The following is a 21,184-nucleotide window of genomic DNA, read 5'->3' as shown; positions in this document are numbered from 1 at the left end:
TTGAAAAATAAACAAACTAGTATATCTGTATTAATTATTTTACAGTTGTTGGATGTTGTTACAAGTAAGAAAATTTCTTGAATCACATTATTAATCATATTATGATTAATAGATTTTAGTGAGGCTTCTTAGAGTGTTCATGGTTACAGACCATGAAAATGTTTTGATGCCAAATATTGAAAGAGTGTTAACTTAAAGTCAGTATGTAGATAACATGATGAATTACAATTTCCTCACCAACAGACCACAATCACATTTAAATCTTGAAAAACAAGACTTCTGCTTTAACTAGAAATTGTGATTGGAGGAAGATTTAATTCTTTTCTATGATGACAAAACAATAAAATACTCCTTGCAGTGTCAGGAATAAAAATACATGTGCAAAATGCCAGGATTACACTATCAAAATGTTTTTTTCCCAGTACTAAATTTTGAGACTTTATTGTGTCTTCGAGGAGAATGTAACATACCAGTTTCCCTTACCAAGAAGAAACAAGCTGATGGTGATGAGTAACTGAATATACTAATTTGACGACCAGTTGATGCCTCTTTACCATATCACGCATTGATATTTCTGTTACTATATCTGTTTCCTCAAAGCAGAAATAGGCAGATAAACAGATGTTCTGAAACTTATGCATGCAGAACTACAAAATACAGTTAAAAATACACAGCTAATACTTGTTATATTTAGCTAGGAAACTGCAATATAACTTACCAAGCTTTTCTTTTTTTGAAATTGTGGGAAGAGTAATCTGCAGCTAGCTGTTACTAAAACAGAAGGCCCTGAATTTCTTGTGATAAACTGCATCTTTAATTGGTCATTAAGTGGAAGATTTAACTTGAGTTATAAGAAAAGTTTGGTTAGATTGTGTTGTTCTTGCGAAATCACTGACAGAAACTGTCACCACAACCTTCAAATCAGCACATATACATTTAACTCCCTCCACTGGCTGCATCATTCCAATATATGACAGCAGAGGACAGTTGCATATAGGAAATGTAGTTATTAGTGCGATCATGTCACAGGATGCCACTGCATTAGTTTTCAAGGATTAAACCAGGCATTTACAGCTAAGAAAAGTTTATCAAAATGCATAAAAGGCAAATAAATCAAGATCCTAAACGGTGATCAGTGATTGGTGGATGTGATAGAAGTGGGCTATGGCTGGAACATCAGAATAATGCTTTCTTCCATTCTAATCCGAAGCAACTATCAATGCAATACCTATCTACTGAAAATTGACCCCCACTTTAAGTGTGCTCTTTTACCCTTGCCTTTCTCCTAGGGTCAACACTCACCAACTTGTGTCTATGCAGGCCCGTCGCGACAAGGCAGGCAAACCAAGCAATTGCTTGGGGCCCCGAACTGGCCTGGGGCCCCAAGACAACGACTGGTTAAGAATAAAATGCAGCGACAAACTGTGTGAGCGCCCCATTGATAGTGAATGCAGTAAAGTGCAATGACACTGTTATCGGGATCCCCCTCAAGGGGGCTCCCCTCGCTGACAGCAGCCAGCCAACCACGCAATCTCTGCTGCCGGCAAAATACAAAACTTCCTCGGCAGTCATGAAGCGGAATTATGCTTCAGGAAGCCAAAAAAGAAAGAAGAGAAAGGAAGAGGAGGATAAGAAAAAACCAGACAGTGGTAAGTGATAAATTACACACATAAAATAGCTCTACTTGTCTTGTACAAATGGTGCAATTTTGCAGCAGGTAGGCTAGCAGAAATATGTACTGTATGGCTATGCTGTGGTTCCTTTGCGTGAGTGCGTGCGTGCGGGGGGCCTCCATGTCCATTTTGCTTGGGGCCCCCAAATTCCTTCAAACGGCCCTGTGTCTATGTACCTGACTTATCTAGTGTTCTTTTGTTATCTCTCTTAAAATGAAAATTCACTCATGTACCATCATGAGACTCCAGATGCATGCATACTCTCTATTCATAATGTGCTTTGCTCTTGGGCAGCTGAAAAATAGCAGAAAAATATCCTAAACGGTGAAAAAAGCAGATAAAAATGCTGCCCTACCCCTAAGTATCATTTTTTAAATTTCAATTATTAATTTTTTTATTAATTTATTCACAGTTTAATATTGCTTTAAAGTCACTTCATTAAAATCAGATCTTGCAGTTTTGTTTTCATATATTCATTAGTAGTTAACATTGTGACATAGTAATGGTGTGTGGCACGCTGGTTGAAATAAGACAAATTTCAGGTAGAAATTTGTCAAACTGGGGAATATTTTGAATATCATTGTTACATTGATTTAGCACCTCAGAAAGATACCTTTATTAGTTGTTACCAAAGTGATTAAAGTGTTATAGTGGTGTGGTGGGGATCGTGTTACCTTCTGACACAATGTGTTATGTGGTAGTACAACTGTGGAGATGGAAAAAGAGGATGAAGAATGAACAGTGGATTTTCTTTGTGAAAATTGAAGGATTTACAGAACTAGATAGATAGATAGATAGATAGATAGATAGATAGATAGATAGATAGATAGATAGATAGATAGATAGATAGATAGATAGAAACTTTATTAATCCTGAAGGAAATTGCAGGGTTATATCAGTAGAAAAAGAAGGCACAAATATACATATAACAAGAATTATAATAATCTCAAGTATGCTAACAAGGTACAAATACATATATATCAAGAAGTATTCATAAGTAAATTAAGAAAGTGTAAGTATTTACTAAGTGTAAGGCAACTCTGACTCTTTAATAGGCTTATACTGGCGTATAAGATGAATGAGATTGTGGCCCGATCTCCCAAGATGGGGAAGAGCAGTAGGGCTGTATGTACCTTTGACATTTGCATGTAAGAGGCTGAGTGTTCTGTTATCTCGTATGCTACACTTGACAAACTGATCAAACATGTAAGGTTGCTAAGAGAGATTCCTGAGTGAAGTCTCCAGAGATTACAATGAATGCACTGGGGTGCTGCATCTGAAATTTACTAACAGTTTTGTGTATGATGTCACATGTAAATGTGGAACTGCAGAGGATAGGATGTAAACCGCAAGCAGAATGGCGTGAGAAAACTCAGCATCTCAATGTCTGGATATCTTATTTTCTTTTTAATTGCTCTATGTCCAGCATTACACAATTTGTTGTTTACAAGCACAGCTAGCCCCCCTATTTTAACCTTACTGCATTGTTAGGAATGTTCAATCTGCTTGTAACATAGTAAATTCTTTAAAGGCAATATGTGAATTTAGAATATTTTCATCCAGCCATTTCTCATAAAGCTACACTCATGATATTCCATCTGTGGTTTTGCCAGTAGAGTTAATTCCATCTTATTCTGCAGTGATCTTACATTTTTCCTAACAATCAATAGAAGAGAGGTTTATATCTCCATTCCTCCTTTCTTCTTTTAACACCAGTGCTACTGTTACAGTATCTACATTGAAGCTCCTTCAGTATATTAACCCTATGTTGGGCAAATAAAGAATGCTGCCATAGGGCTAACAGCTGATCCTTTCTTTACACAATTCTATCGCTGCTGCTGCTGTCAAATTAGGAAACCATGGCCATGAATGATTTGCCTTGTAGAAAAAAAAATATGATTTGAGTATAGCTATACTGAAATGCTGACTCATGTACTGAATCACATACATACACTTGCATGTATTGCATGTTGCTACTCAAATATAAATTGCTCTCTCATTCTCCTCCAGAAAAATGTACGATAATCACAGCAAAAATATTACTTATAATGATTCATATTTTTGTTATGCATGCGGTAAAAATGATTATACACAAAACTGCAAACTACTAGTGCTCCATTTATTTTAGTTAGTTAAAATTATATAAACTCACCTGAATTTGCATTTCAATTGTTTCTCACATTTAGAATATAAAGTACACTGCCACTAAGAGTTTGACATAGGCAAAGGAGAACATGTGAAGTGGCACATTGTACACAGAGTGAACTGCATGTAAAAACACAGAGGTGGCTTACTCGTAGTGCTTCTGCAGACCCAATAATGTTGGAAAATGCGAGAAAGAACATGGAAGGATTGATGGAATGTGGTACTTGTCCACAAATTAGGTGCTTTTTGGAAGAAAAAGTATCATTTGAATATAGCTACTGTATATTGAAATGCTGGTGCACATATTGAATCACATACAAACACTTGAATCGATTGAATCATATACACACACTCACACATATTGAACCTCACACAAACACACACAGTTTTACAGCATACAGTATGTATTCATGAATAAAGAAAGTTGACTGTTTTTTTCAGTGCATGTAATGTTTTCACATACCTTACAATACAAAGTACACAGCCTGCATTAATTTTATTTGTGCTTTTCACTGCTGTGCTCTTTACACGCGTATTTTTTGATTCACAATGTGCTGTCTTATGTGTTGTCTTTTCCCCACGTTAAACTGGTGCTGGCTGCATTTTTTGTATACTGTACTGACAGTTTTGCTGCTGTCAGACACATGGCGCACTTTCATACTAGCTATGTACTATGTATTGAATTTGCAGCAAAACTCAGTGTTTCATTTCACAAAACAATTTGCAAAACAAATCGTGAAACACATTTTAGAGTCAATTTCTCAAAACTCTGTGAACACAGGTAAATACAGAAGTGTTAATGAGGCTGCAGGGAGCAATATTCCGTTGTTTTGCACCCCCCAAAAAATCTTTAAAACCTCCTGAAAAAATTGTTTAGTGAGTTTGCATTTTGCAAATTACAGAATTGCCCGCAAAGCGAACAGGCTACATGTACACGATAGTGCTGACATACTTCTGGTGAAATGCCAACCCAGTCACTTCCGTTATCCATATTGAAGTTGTGGTTTTTGATTAGTGGTGAGAATATCAGAGAAAAAAGAGTTTAAGTTTCAGTGTACAGAGCTTCCAGTACAACAAGGTACTTAGTTTTCATACGCTTCCCACTGATGCAGAAAACCAGTCTAAATGGAGCATCGCTATCCAGAGAGAGAGCTTTGCAGTTTGTCCTCATACCTAAGTTTGAAGGCAGAATTTTCAAAAACAGGATTTTTTTGAACCAGGGTCTGTGACAGGAAGAAACTAGCAGTCCCTGTGTTGTTTGAGTGGAACAATATCACTGTTCCACTTTCAAGGCTGGGGGTTAAGGAGACAAGAAAGTGACCAATGGAGAATGACACACCATTCCCCATGTCATTTGTCATTGAGTTTTTAAATATTTAATTATTTCATTAGCATGTATGTCACACTTCTGTCCTTCCTTGACTTTTCCAAAATATCTGCACAGCAAATGTCCAGGTTATTTTAACTTTAAAATTCCATTCAGAATAAGATAGTAATACATTTTTCTCGTTTTTTTTATACACCAGATTTTCCCACATTACCATCACAGTCCCTCTGCTCTGGCTTGCACTTGACAGCATCTGCATGATATTCTTACCTAGAAACATGTTTTTGATGTACACAAGTTGCTGCAGGACTACATGTTATACAAGACAACATCAGCAACATTGGTTGTTAATGTTCTAAGGATGACTAAAAATCTTTCAAAGTTGATTTAAAGTTGATACAAATAACAACTCTGACCTACCTTATATTATGGGCTAAATTAATTGTCTACTAACAAAACATACTTAAGGTTAATAATGACTTTTACTCCCTCAGCAACTCTGGTCATTCTGTTTCTACAACATTTTCAGTAAAATGTGTTTTGTGGATCTTCCTTCCATCTTGTTGTAGCTGAGCTCTATTGCATAATCTGTCTTTTTTGTTTTCTCATTATATTTCCGTCATGCATGCACATGACACATTACAAAAGGTGCATAATGTTGATTGTTGATTGGCATCATGTTTGCCAAGGTAATAATGACATTTAGGGTGCTTTGGCCCTTTTAAAAATCTATTTTTTGATAAAAAATGTAAAGTTGTGTACCAAGTTTGATTTAGATTTATTGTTGTACTGACTCAACACGATACAGATATAATGATAGGGATCAGGAGATGAGATGTAGTCAAGAATTTGAACTGAGGTAATTATCAAATATCTAATTGACCTGTTGTCAGTTTCGAAATGCTATTCAAAAATTAAAGGTCTAAAAAAGCAGAAGATGGTACAAAGAAGAATGGGTAAGTTTCGCATGAAGAGCACAGTGCAGAAAGGTGGCATGCTCTCAATGTTTTCACAGACACAGCAGACGAACAATGTATGAAGATAATACAATAAATAGCTACCTGGGACTTGCTCATATATGAGGTGCCATTTAGGAAAAAAAAATATTTGATGTGAATATACTGTACATCTGCTGTCAAGCCACTCTCTCTATATGTAATTCAGCATGTGCAGCAACGTTGCATTTAAAAACAATTATTTAAGCACACATTGCACAGGAAAAAATATGATTTCGGTACAAATCTTTTAGAGTTAGTGCATGTTCTGAATTACAATGCATATAGTCACAATAATTTAATGGCAGATGAATGCTGAAATCATATGATTTCATACCATACTGACAGCTTTGCTGCTATATCAGTCTCTCAGCATACTTTTTTGCTGAGCATTATTTGTTATAAACCATGGCAAAGCTTAACTGTTGATGAGCAGTTGTTATACAGTGTATTGCCCTTTCATTTAGGACATGTCAAGCAAACCTGTCATGTCTGACATCAAAGTTTTGTTAGCCACTGCTTTAAATATTAAATACACGCTGAATACTATTCCCTATTTAGAGAAAGATTCCACTCAAATGTTGGGGAGACTGTGATGATTTGATTTGTTGAGCCTTTTACCAGCAAAGGAAGAAATGCCAATATTAAAAATATTTTCACACCACTTTCAATGGCAAACAAGCTACTTGCCAAAAGGACTACCTAGAACTGTGGGTAAAATGAGACACAAGCGGCCACCACACTGACAAAGTCTACAGAAGAAATGGTCAAGACAGAAGCCATTGAGAACGTATAGACGCTGCGCCAGGTGTGAACATGCAAACATGACAAAACAAAGAATACTGTGGAGATTTCTACTGTTATATGTGTGGAACTGCAGACACTGACTGCTGTCTGATTATCCAAATTAATGTTTACAGTTTACATGTATGGCTGTAAATATTAGTGTCTACTTCGTGTATTATTTTATGTGCTCAGCAGAATGAAAAGTATTGTGTTGCTTTTCACAATTAAATGTTGAAGTGGCTATGAACTGTAGACAGGTTAGGGTTCTTACTGTCAGTTCATTGGAAAACTTCAGGGAATCACTATAGTCAATGGAATTCCTGCAGTAAGGACCGTCACTTGTCCCATCATGCTTACCCACTTCCTCCAAATGGTACATTAGAAGGATGGCATTTGGTGATTTTAATATAACTTTATTTCCACAGATGGAAGGAACCAAACTACAAAAGGATTTGAGGGCCTATTTAGCAGCTGTTAAAGGTAAGGTGTCACAATGCGTGGTATGTCATTTGCTTGATTTTGGATTAGGTGTCATTCTATTTGTGTAACTGTAAGCAGGCAAATGCAGACGGATTATAGGGAAACAAAACGGGTAAGGATGTGCAGTCCAATCTTCCTTTAGTAAAAATCAAAGAACAGCACCTTTTCTTTAGGCTGAAACACATCTTTCTAGGAAGGTGTTCACACTGATCTAATATTTATAAACAGATCCCAGCAAGAAACTAAAAGAAATCAGTACTGGCGTTTCTGTGTACAGCTCTCTTATTAGTATGGATAGCCTAACTTTCTAGGTGGTGATGAACCTTGATGTAGAATCTATGTAAAAAAATCAAAATGGATTGTGAGAATAAAATCAAAGTCATTGTACTGATCTGTCTACCACCAGACCAGCCCTGCTGCCAATCATAAGAAACACAATTCATCCTGCAGTGTACCAGACCATGACATAAATTAAGGCAGATAACCAGCACTGAATTTCCCCTTGGGATTAATAAAGTATCTATCTATCTATCTATCTATCTATCTATCTATCTATCTATCTATCTATCTATCTATCTATCTATCTATCTATCTATCTATCTGTCTGTCTGTCTGTCTGTCTGTCTGTCTGTCTGTCTGTCTGGTTGTACTGTCTGTCTGAAGTAGTGCAGAGTTAGTATTATAGTGGGACACAATGAATGGACTTAACTTTAGGAAAGCAGTAAGGAGCTATCTGACTCTATAATGTTCAATCAAGAATATAATGCTCCTCAACAATCTGAAGAAAATGCTAAGCAGTGTACAAAATATTTGACATGTAAGCTGTTTCTCTAGCCATATCTGTCACATGATTGTTTTCTGTTATTAATTAATTAAGATGGCTATGTTATTAGGATTGGAAGAAGGTCTTGAATTCCACTGTACTCTGCACATGTGACAATACTACTACAAATACAACAACTTAAGCAGGGATGCCTTATCTAATGACTTCTTTTCTGTGTGCTCCTGTTCATACCTAGCATGTTAAGTCAAGCCGCTAAATATAAATTACTGGTGGGTGCTCACCAAATCAACTGAAGACTCGTTTTGTTTGAGAATTTTCAGGGTTTGTTAGAAAAGTAGTATCACCACTAAAATAAAATGGGTACAAAATGGAAAAATGTCCTTCATTAGATTTTGGCAAATGTTCGTATTTCACTTTAATCCACAGATTAAATAATTTGTCCAGTTTCAGCTCTGGATGATTTATTGCTTGCTCCTCAGTGAATTACCTCATGGTGGATACTAATATCCTCTACTTAAAGAGTTGATTTAATTCTATTAAAAAAATGAGCACAGCCTGGCCAGAATTATAATACTTAATAGTGTGTTTTTTTATGAATTAGGAAAGCCACAAACAAAAATAGCCATAAAAAAAGTTTAAACTGCTACCACAGTTGAAACACTGTGTGATCTAAAAAAAGTCGCTTCACGTGCTTGCATGGGTATGCATAGAGCCTTTGGGTGAGAATCACTATAAACAATACATTTGTCAATCCATTTTCCTCAGCAGATATAAACTGATATTTTACTAACCAGGCTCTTCTTTAATGTTAGAATCTCTGTTTCCATAGCCTACAGACTGTGTTTCTGGACAGCTTGTTTCTTTGATGTGTTAAACTTTTAGCCTGATCACAAGTTTGCTTCTCTGCTCTTTCTAGCTATGCACGAGTCATACAAAAAGCTGTCAGAATGTCTGGAAGAGGTATATGAGCCAGAGTGGTATGGGAAAGAAGATGTGACCACCATAGTTGAGGTAAGGATGTCCATTAAAGCCACCTATCAAAAAGCTGTCGTTTTTGCCACTCTCATTAAGTTAAATTACACTACATAATGGGCAGCCTTTTTGTACACTAGTTCAGGGTTACTTACTGGCAGCCTCAGCCTACCCTGGGATCTCTGACCTTATTTCATAATTAAGTGCTCCTGCAGCATTTTTCCAGGAGCCACCATAATACACTTTCTGATTAGACACGTGTTGCTGCTACATACTATTGGAAAGTTAATTTGAGGTCATCACTGGAAAAAACTAAGACAATAATACAGTAATCAGTTTTGTCTATTAGTCCACAGGAACCAATGTTCAGCAGCATTTTCTGATCCATTTCATAACACCTGTTCATGAGTCAGGCAAATGTAGTTTAAATCTAAGTTCAGTGTTAAGCAACCAACTTGAGACAAAGCTTCATAAATATAAATAAATAACTAAATGGAAAGGGTATCATGGTATTGCTGTGGATGATGTTGCTGCCTCATGGTTCCAAAGAACTGCTGTTATAAATCATCCTAGTCACTCTCTATGTCAAGTTTGCATGTTCTTCCTCTGTCTCGGTGGGTATTTCTTTGGGTATTTTGGTTTCTTTTCACATCGAAAAACATAGTTTTTCTGCTGTCTACATTATGCTTGGAAGAACACTGGTGCATGCCCTTAGAAACCTTAGCTGTATAAAGAACTGAAAAGACAGTAAAAGTGATTTTCTGTCACACTCCTAACTTTAAACTTTTAGACCTCCTGCCAGCTCTGATTTGTGTTGGTGTGTTGCCCTCTGGTGGCCTTAAAGTCTGCTATTACCACATTTGCAGTACACAATATTACAAGGATTATACTCTGCTTATATTATTTGATTGTAGGCTTTACTTCACAGCGATTGATTTCCTCTCCACAAGTTTCATTTTCTTTACAACTGAGCTTGTTTTAGCAGGCTGCTCACCCACTTCCCCTCACTCTTTCAAGTGTGTAATGTATCTGCCAATGTTTTTCATTTCTGCTTTTTTAACTTTACAATACAAACGGAGCCTATCATTTGTTCCAATCTCAAGCATTAGAGCAGACTGGAAGTTTAAAAAAAAGCGGAAAACCAGATATGTATAAAAACAGACAGTGCCCTGTAAGTAGTATGATAATGAATCATTTATTTATTAGTTGAAAGGAATCCAGTCTTGATCCTACAAGTTGACATTCCATTCTGTTTCTTTATTTGCTGGTTTTCCTGTTATTCTGGAAACTGGTCTACTGCTGTGTATAAGTGTAAATTCCACAGCAACTTCCTAAATTATTATACAGTAATCAAAACACTTCTTAAGTTATATTAGAAATTCAGTTAAAGGTAACAGTTTCTGTAAGCTTTGGCTTATTATAAGAAATAAAGATATTAGACTCCATACCACATGAGGCATACAGTAGTTTCCTGTTACAAATTTATGTGTGGGGCAGAAATCCATATACAGTATGCAATTTTAATACTGATAAAGATACATAATACAAATTGCACATATGTCAGATTTACTTATGGAATCCTAACATGTTAGTATACAATTATGACACAGAATGCAACATAGACTGTAGTCATGTTTGCTAAGTGCGGGCCTATTTTTTGCAACACACAATTGGTAAAGTTTGTTCAGATGGTCTGGCTAGATAATGTCTCCTTAAAAGTCTCTTAGGATCCTTCCTAAAGAGGATGTAGCTCTTGGATGTGTTCTGCATTCATATATTTTTTTAGTGAATTACTCAATTCACTCGATGAGTTAGAGGTGGGAGTTTGAACGAGCAAGTTTGTGACAATAACAACCACACCATAGCAAATGTTCCTGCTTTTGACTTGCAGTCAACTTTTGCAATGACAATGTATGCACCCTTACAGTGAGATCTTGTGTGATTGGCCTGCAGTAGAGCACAAGTCTGGGGTTTGATGAAAACAAGGGTGATGTGCCACACTAGGAACTATTCAGATAATGTTCATAAAAAAGGCTACATTATATAAGGGAGACCAAAGAACTTCAGTTAGGCCGCCACTGTCTTACATTACTACAGTATATTTGCTACAAATCAACATTTACTGTGTGTAGCCATATAAAATGAAATAATTACATCTTTAAAATACCATTTATGTTTCTATGCAAGTGCAGTTTCAAATAAATGATGTTAAAAGTTATCAGGAGACTGACAGGACCTTAAGTAAAAGAAACCTTATCCATCCATCCATCCACCATCCAACCTGCTATATCCTAACCACAGGGTCAAGGGGGTCTGCTGGAGCCAATCCCACCCAACACAGGGTGCAAGGCAGGAAACAAACCCCGGGCAGGGCGCCAGCCAACTGCAGGGCACGCACACACACACCAAGCACAATTTAAGATCGCCAGTGTACCTAACCAGCATGTCTTTGGACTGTGGGAGGAAACCCACGCAGACACAGAGACAACATGCAAACTCCACGCCGGGAGGACCTGGGAAGCGAACCCGGGTCTCCTAACTGTGAGGCAGCAGCACTACCCACTGTGGCACCATGCCTCCCAGAAACCTTATACAACACTTAATTTAGGTAAGGATAGAGAATTAATAGAGAATGCACCAGGCCTCAGATGTGTTGCTCTCATTGTGGAACTGCTTGCTGTCTTCCAGAATACTGACTTGCTGTGGATTGACTTTCATCAAAAACTGGTGGACCATGCTCTGATCTCCATGGACACATACCTTGGGCAATTCCCAGATATCAAGGTCAGTTTGATTTGATTGTTGATCTTTATCCACACACCTGCTGTAAAACCATTTGTGGTCTTTGGCGTTTGCTTCAAAGATATTCAGTAATTGTGTTCTGGGTAAAAAATAAGTCAGGATAAATCTTCACATTCTGACTGCTATGGCATTTATAATGAAATGAAATCACTTTGATGGCAAGTGTATGCCAATGATATAAGGATGTATTAATCAAATTGCTTTGAGGTTCAATTTTAAAAGCACTGCAACGATTATTAGGTGCATATTGTAATATAATGATTGTTATTTATTTTTATAGCATAAGATCAGAAACATAGGAAAATCAAGGCTCTTGTCAATTCAGTTTAGCATAAATGCAGTTGTTTTTGTATCTTAATTAGAAGTGCATATTTTACTGGAGCAACCCCAATAATGTCAATCCAGAATGCAATATGGAGTTTAGACAGCCCAGTGTGTCCAAGGAAACTAGATCAACTGACGTTGGACTTACATATGTATGTCCCATGTCCATACATTATTTACTTGTGGCTGATCCTCATTTAAATTGGTCATTGTGTGCTGTTTATCATTGAATGGGTGCAACTTTTAACAAAATTTGGCAGCACAATGGTCCTGAACGATTATAACATGACTTCACTGTTTTGTCACTTGTGGTAGCTACATTGCAGCCATCTTCCTGTCTTTCACACTCAGAAAAGTGAGTTGGCACTGATTGTGTTTTTCTCATCTCATCTCCCTGAATTAGGCACGCATTGCCAAACGTGGCCGCAAACTGGTGGACTACGACAGTGCTCGGCACCATTTTGAATCCTTGCAGCATGCCAAGAAAAAAGATGAAGTGAAAATTGCCAAGGTAATGGGAAATGCCAGTATGGTAAGGATGATGCAGCACGAAAAAGAGGGAGAGACAGAAGTAAAGATGTCTGAGCATGAAAACAAGTGCAGCCCCTGAAAGAAGTGCACGAGTTACTCTGATGTACATCTTAGTTCCAGTGTTTTTTATTAATAAGTATCATTTTATAACCCACAACCTACTAGATGAACGACTGAATCAGTATTTATTTTCCTTATTGCCAGAGGTAACATGCCTCATCACAGAACACTTTATACAGCCAGCAATATTTTATTACAGTAATATTATATTACAATGTCAAACTCCTAAGTGTATGTCAATGTGCTGTCTTCTTGTGGGTCAACTGCACTATTTGCAGATCAATTGACTTTTGTAGTTTCTCCTTTGGACCAAATTCATTCAGACCTTTTTTTAACCTGAAGTAGTTCACCTTATCTACATTTATAATTTGCTGCATGGAAACTTTTTGAAGTATATTCTATTTTTCATTTATTTAACATCCATGTCCTTATATCAGTTCAGTCTGGCTCAATTATTTGTTTACATTTCTTTCATATGCCCAAGATACTATATACATTTCTAAGAATGAAACAGTTAAAAGTAAACATCCACATTATGATTTATTACAAAATAGTGTTATACAAAACCTGATTCTATTTTGTCAGCAGCAGTTACAAAACAGGAGTAAACTCTGAGCAGGGCACACTCTTGCACAATAACATATACACCAGGGGCCTCATGCATAACGGCGTGCGTAAAATTCGCACTATAACATGATGTAAGCACAAAAGCGGAAATGTACTTACGCACAAAAAAATCCAGCCAATCGCCAACTTCCATGTTCTTCCACTACACAAATCCTGGTCAGCGTGGAAATTAACGCACGTGCATGTGCCTGCTGCCCCACCCCAACTCCTCCCAGAATTACGCCTCTTTGAATATGCAAATCAATATAAAATAGCCCTTAAGCTCAGTGTTCTGTGAAAAGGCAATGGCAAAAATACGAGGAAAAATAGAAGAATTTCAGCTAATACCAAGTGGAGGCAAAGAAAAACATATTATTTGTTGGTTTAGACAGTTATATAAACAACAAAAGGAAGTTGATCGAGTGACATAGCATATCGGAGAAGCTTGAAAGCTCAAGTTCACAAAGTCGCAGTGACCGAAATAAAAAAAGAAGTTGTCACATATCAAAGTCGCTGTGAGTCGTAACCCACCGTCTGAGTGTCACATGAAAGCTTATTAGGGTACAGAGAAAAAAAAAAGCACACAGTGTGAAAAAAAGAACAAAATGTCAACTTTAATCTCTAAATTTCCACTTTAATCATGTAGTTTATTTTGTCATTACAGTAGAACATGATAAACTTCGTCTTAACATCGTTTAATTTACTAGTTTCTCAAATCCCATCGTATCTAAAGTAGCATGTTAAACGCTTTATTTTGTATTTGATCATCTATGTGCTCTATGTGCGTGAATCACTACGTGCTTCCGTTCTTTTCTTCCTCTGACAGGACACAGAATCCATTACATTCATGATATTACAGCTCTCTGAATAATTAAAATACTGAGAAGTATACGTGATATCATTTTCATGATGATAGGAGTTAAAGCACGTTATTAAACATGAGAACACGGTGGCGCAGTGATTGTTCATGTCTTACGCAAGATGCTTGCTGCGCCATGCGCGACCTTTGATGAAGTACTTTATTTCAGCAGTACTGTCTCTTTCAAATGTACTAACCCCCAATTCCTGTCCTTCCTTTTCTTTCTCCAAATACCCAATCGCCACACAATCAGCTCTGTAATAGACGTTAAGCCTTCTGTAAGCTTAGAACACAGATTCTTCAAAACATTTAAGGAATATTGAAATATCTTCGTAGTACATGTTTAATTATTCTATCCATCTATCCTTCCAGTGTCGCGTCAGCACCAATAAGAATACAGCGCGAGGCAGGAACAGACCGTGAACGAAGCTCAAATTACTTGCTAGCGCTGCGGCACTGTGTAGTTAAAGTTTTATCTGTATGATATAATAAATATATTTTGCATTTCATCTTAAAAATGATATTGTCATCATATGTAAATACACGCTTCATAAAGTGGCTCAGGTTGTGCAATATTATAACTATATCATAAGTGCAATTACTTCACTGTAAACTTGCAAGTACAAACAGTTCTACAAGGAGCACTTGATGGACTGATTGAGTGCATGTATAGTTCTTGGGATGAAACTGTGTGTGAACCGCGAGGTCCGAACAGGAAAGGCTCTGAAGCGTTTGTCGAATGAGACCAGTTCAAATAGCGATTGGCTGAGGCAGCATGTGCTAGATGCTTTATCCGATAATTCTCTTTCCAGTCAGCTGCTGTAGAGCTGTGATTCCCCACTCAGATACAGTGATATAAATACTCAGAGTGATGCAGTAAGAGTAATATGGAAAAAGATGATCCGATGTGGCAACCCCTAACGGGAACAGCTGAAAGAAGAAGAAGAAGAAGGTGCAGTGAGAGTAACAACGCTAAAGCAGCTATTGTATTTACAATAGTTTGACCATTCTGTGGACCATTATATTGTTACAGGTTAATTACAATCAGATGCATTAAACTAATAAACAATATGCGGTTAATTTCAATGTATTTATAAAGCCACGTCAGGGATGTGGATCTGAAAAAGAACGGGTAACCACACAGGAACAGTAGCACTGCTTTGACGCTGGGTGCCGCCAGTCTGCAAAACCAAGCGCAGAACTTGTGTACGATAGGGTATGAGCTACCGTGGAAATGTGTGTGGCTTTACGCCAAGTTTAGGTTTTATACATTGTGATTTGAACATGGAAACGTTCTTACTAAACGTTTATGTGCGTACGCACCGTTTATACATGAGGCCCCAGGCCAGTACATAGTCACCAAACAACTCACCTGCATATGGCTACTGATGCTTGCTCAGAGATAATTGTGAGCTTACAAAAACATTGGAAGATGATATTAAGAACATGCAACACTAGCAAAGCAAGGGCCAGAATTGTAAGATCAAAAGAAACCAGGACTACCAAGAATAAAAAGGCAGGGCAATTCCACAAAAGCAAAGCAAAGTCGAAACCTAAAACAGAATCCAACCACGAGGTTCTCTTCGAGAAATAAGTTCACTAATGCTAAATATGGTAACACTTTACATTAAGTGTCCATAATTACACTGTAACTACTATGTAATTACCTGTATAAGTACAGTGTAACTAGGAGTTATTACTCCATACTTACTGTGTAATACAAAGTAACGCTATAGTTAATTACTCTGTTGTCATTGTTATTCATAGTTACACTGTACTTATACAGATAATTACATAGTAGTTACAGTGTAATTATGGACACAATGTAAAGTGTTATCCTAAATATTGTTTGAGTTTGTTATAGTGTGAAGTGCAAACGCTGCACTATTTATGATGTAATTTCCGTTAAGTCATTGGCATGATATTTGAGGCTATGCGAACTTCAAAATGACATTGTGTAAATAAGGAAAAGTCATTAAAAAAATTGACTTTTAAATTTCAAGACAACACAAGAAAATAACACAAGGAATTGATTCCTCACAGGTAAAAATCCCAAAATATGCATAAATATATGTGTAAAGCTGTCTAATACTACACATATTTTTGGCATTTATGGGGAAAATGGAGAATATGGAGAAAACAGCAGAGAAAATACAGAGACATGGAGCAGAATATGCAAGCGAAATCTAACACTCAGGAACTGTGAGACAGCAGCACTAAACTTTCTGCCACCATGCCATCCAATATTGAATAAAACATAACAAAACATATTCAGACCCGTTTAGACCAATTCAGGGTTGCAGTGCACTGTCATGATCTTTGATTAGTAATCATTTATTATACACATTTTAGTGGAATTTCTGACTAATTGTGTATTTGTTGTATAGTTTTAACACACAGATATTCTGAATAGGAAGTGTGTTCTTGTGTTTCTTGCACCTTAACAAAGTTGAAAAAATATTTACATTTGTTTTTTTTTTTTTTTTGAGCATTGCCACTTTATAGAATCCATTGCTACAATGTGTCTTCTGATTGCTTGGGGGTGTTAATAAAGGTCAACCTTGACCTTGTTAGGTCAATTGTTTAAAGTTTGGCTCAAGTTGCCATTTTTTATCCGAGTTTAAAGGATAAACCTTGAAATATTGTGCTGAAATCTTTCTTTTAATTTTTTCCTGTTTTTTGACCTTGGCATTCTCCTTCTGACTTTAACACTTGCATTTAGTTTTGGTTTCTGGTGAAATATTGGTGTGGTTTTTAGTTAACCAGATGAGCACACATGTTGATTCGCATTCATATCCTGGTCTTCGCTCATTTATAATTCTGTCTCTAGTTTATTACTTATGATTCAAAATGTACATCAAAATATTCACACAGAACATACAGACTTTTTATATATCAAAACTACTAAATATTACATATACGAGCACACTGAATAATAAACTGTAAGGCAAAGGAAGAGGGAAAAGCAACATTCAGTCTGTTCATCTATATGAAAACAGCAGTCATAAAGCTTAACAAAGCCAGATTTTCAGCAGAGAGTAGACCGACTTCCCACAAAACTCAAAATGCTGCCTGAGACTGCAGATGCTACTATATAATAATCTGCACATAGATCAGTTAGTGCATACATAAAATGTCACCTGAGGTATAAAATTTGATAAGCGAGCTTGTCATTAGGTGGAAGAAGGTAAAGGGGTAGCTAAAAACTATAAAGGCTGTGGCAAAAGCTGATGTAGTAGAGGTCTTTTAATTTCAACTGACTTTTTACCAGTTGAATAGCCAACCTCCTGTTTGTACTGCCTGACTGAGATTCTGAAGACATCAGCCTACAAAATCTTATCGTTCTCTCTACATTGGTAAGCTGGGTCATTTGAATGGGAGGCAGTTTCAGTCCATTTGAGAGGAAAGTGATTATAACTGCATGTTTTCACCTTTAACATCATCAAAAATAATTCCAAACTTCAGACTGAGCAAGAGAAAGACAGATCTTGCACAAATGTTAGAAAGTTGTTTACACAAAGGACAATTGACCAAGGAATTTGGTACCAAGCTGTATGAACTTTAGGGGTCTTCAAATTTTAACTTGGTGTTAATTTGGACAATCTAGATAGAATTGTATTTGTCACTATGAGTGAATTCGGCTTTTTACAGAAGCTCTTTAAATAAACAACATGTAAATAAATAAATACACACACACACACTTTGGTCTGAACACACACACCAGAATGACGAGACATTTCCTGAGCAAAGTTTTACAAACAGAACATTTATTTATTATTTATTTGTATACTTTGTCACAAAGCCACATCTGAGCTAACCAATAACTGTAATTGTTGCTAGGCAGTAAACATTCCACAAATGAGTTTCAAAGTGATGGCATCAGTCCTGCATAAATGAAGGAACACAAGACAGCTCCTTATTAACTGGCTATCTGAATGTACATTTTTATCCACTCATATACAACAGAGGTAGGAGTCTAACATTAACTGACCCTGTGACCCTGCACTGAATAAGTGGGTTGAAAAAATGAATGGATGGATGGATGGATGATGATTTCACCCTGCTATCAGTTTAAGGACAGTACACAATGTTTCCCTTCCAATATGTATATATGCTAATGGATAAGCTGGTTGCTGAAGAAGACCGCATTGCTAGGTGTGTGTATGTGTGTGTGTGTCTGTGTGTGTGCATTGTTAAAATGAAAAATCATGCGAGTTTAGTTATTTCACATTGTAGAGAAAATTAAAACTTCCTGTAACAGCAGAGCCAGCAAGATGAAGTAAAGGTTCTGTACAAAGGCTACTTGGGAGCTGAGTGTCTAAATCCAACCAAGGGAATTGTACTGTTTTGCACGGATCATTGCCTGCACTCTATGGACTTTAACTCTCTCTCTCTGATTTTGCTCTCCTTGCAGCTTGCATCTGGTGGATTTGCTCTTACTGTGTCTCTGTCTCTGACTGAATAACTCCTCCATCCCTTCTGTGACCTGTTTCTGTGTGTGCTGAAGGTTTCCTACCTGTTCCATGTTTTGTTTGTTTTTGTGCTCACACAGCCAGTCTCGCTGCTTGAGAAGGCCGCCCCCCAGTGGGCCCAGGGGAAACTGCAAGCTCATCTTGTTGCTCAAACTAACCTGCTGAGAAACCAGGTGATTGAAACATCCCCCACTACCAGCCCCCTCCTATTTAACAATGCCTGTCTGTGCATGCTGCTTTCCAGAAAGGAATGTCTAGGACTGAGGAGAAGATGCTTTGTAAATTCACACTTTGCTTATGAAATATGAATTATGACTTCATTTAATCCAGGTGCACAAAGCTTGCTTTATTTTACGTTAAGATTTTTTAGTTCCTTTTCATTTGATTTCATGGTAAAACAGTGATTTTACATATTACCTAGCTGTTGTCCTTGTGGAAATTGCACTTTTTCTTCCATGCTTGTGTGGGTTTCCTTACCAGATGAAAAGATGAGTTTGCTAAGTTGATTGATGATTCTAAATTAGCACCTTAAGTGTGCCCAGCTCTGTTCTGGGTTGCTTCCTTCCTTCCATCCAGTACTGCCATGATAGGATTTATCCCCCTCATTACACAGAATTAGATTAAATTGGTCTGATAATGTTATGTTACCTTTTATCATCTGGGCCTGCTCATTCCAATATAGAAAGACCTGCCATGGATGGGAGGCCAGTCCATTGAGGGGTACTAGTCTAGTCTAGTCTGTTTTTAAAACAAACTACTAACTACACTGTTAGTATTTAAGTCTAGTATTGTATGTATCGTCCATCTGGAAAGTATTCACAGCGCATCACTTTTTCCACATTTTGTTATGTTACAACCTTACTCAAAAATGGATTAAATTCATTTTTGTCCTCAGAATTCTACACACAACACCCCATAATGACAACAAGAAAAAACTTTAGTAGAGGTTTTTGCAAATTTATTAAAAATAAAAAAACTGAGAAAGCACATGTACATAAGTATTCACAGCCTTTGCCATGAAGCTCAAAATTGAGCCCAGGTGCATCCTGTTTCCCCAGATTATCCTTGAGATGTTTCTGCAGCTCAATTGGAGTCCACCTGTGGTAAATTCAGTTGATTGGACATGATTTGGAAAAGCACACACCTGTCTATATAAGGTCCCACAGTTGACAGTTCATGTCAGAGCACAAACCAAGCATGAAGTCAAAAGAATTGTCTTGAGGCACAAATCTGGGGAAGGTTACAGAAAAATTTCTGCTGTTTTGAAGGTCCCAATAAGTACAGTGGCTTCCATCATCCATCAGTGGAAGAAGTTCGAAACCACCAGGACTCTTCCTAGAGCTGGCTGACCATCTAAACTGAACGATCAGGGGAGAAGGGCCTTAGTCAGGGAGGTGACCAAGAACCCGATGGTCACTCTATCAGAGCTCCAGAGGTCCTCTGTGGAGAGAGGAGAACCTTCCAGAAGGACAACCATCTCTGCAGCAATCCACCAATCAGGCCTGTATGGTAGAGTGGCCAGACGGAAGCCACTCCTTAGTAAAAGGCACATGGCAGCCCGCCTGGAGTTTGTCAAAAGGCACCTGAAGGACTCTCAGACCATGAGAAACAAAATTGTCTAGTCTGATGAGACAAAAGATTGAACTCTTTGGTGTGAATGCCAGGCGTCATGTTTGGAGGAAACCAGGCACCATCCCTACAGTGAAGCATGGTGGTGGCAGCATCATGCTGTGGGGATGTTTTTCAGTGGCAGGAACTGGGAGACTAGTCAGGATAAAGGGAAAGATGACTACAGCAATGTACAGAGGCATCCTGGATGAAAACCTGCTCCAGAGCGCTCTTGACCTCAGACTGGGGCGATGGTTCATCTTTCAGCAGGACAACGACCCTAAGCACACAGCCAAGATATCAAAGGAGTGGCTTCAGGACAACTCTGTGAATGTCCTTGAGTGGCCCAGCCAGAGCCCAGACTTGAATCCAATTGAACATCTCTGGAGAGATCTTAAAATGGCTGCGCACCAATGCTTCCCATCCAACCTGATGGAGCTTGAGAGGTGCTGCGAAGAGGAATGGGCGAAACTGGCCAAGGATTGGTGTGCCAAGCTTGTGGCATCATATTCAAAAAGACCTGAGGCTGTAATTGCTGCCAAAGGTGCATCGACAAAGTATTGAGCAAAGGCTGTGAATGCTTATGTACATGTGATTTCTCAGTTTTTTTATTTTTAATAAATTTGCAAAAACTTCAAGTAAACTTTTTTCAAGTTGTCATTATGGGGTGTTGTGTGTAGAATTCTGAAGAAAAAAATTAATTTAATCCATTTTGGAATAAGGCTGTAACATAACAAAATGTGGAAAAAGTGATGCGATG

General features: G+C 37.5%; 1 protein-coding gene across 7 annotated transcripts in view; it reads left to right on the top strand.

The window, feature by feature from the left end:
* Positions 1-21,184, top strand: part of LOC120531263 (myc box-dependent-interacting protein 1) — a 125,283-nt gene that overhangs the window by 69,659 nt on the left and 34,440 nt on the right. For 6 of the 7 annotated variants that reach the window (XM_039756517.1, XM_039756519.1, XM_039756518.1 and 3 more), the window contains exons 3-7: positions 7,352-7,406; positions 9,107-9,201; positions 11,851-11,946; positions 12,692-12,799; positions 18,897-18,989. In XM_039756517.1, the coding sequence (XP_039612451.1) occupies positions 7,352-7,406; positions 9,107-9,201; positions 11,851-11,946; positions 12,692-12,799; positions 18,897-18,989 (447 nt within the window). The remainder of the gene's footprint in view (positions 1-7,351; positions 7,407-9,106; positions 9,202-11,850; positions 11,947-12,691; positions 12,800-18,896; positions 18,990-21,184) is intronic. The other variant, XM_039756516.1, reaches the window with a different exon arrangement.

This window comes from Polypterus senegalus, chromosome 6, assembly GCF_016835505.1.
Source record: "Polypterus senegalus isolate Bchr_013 chromosome 6, ASM1683550v1, whole genome shotgun sequence".
Lineage (NCBI taxonomy): Eukaryota > Metazoa > Chordata > Cladistia > Polypteriformes > Polypteridae > Polypterus > Polypterus senegalus.
This window is presented reverse-complemented; position numbering and strand designations above follow the sequence as displayed.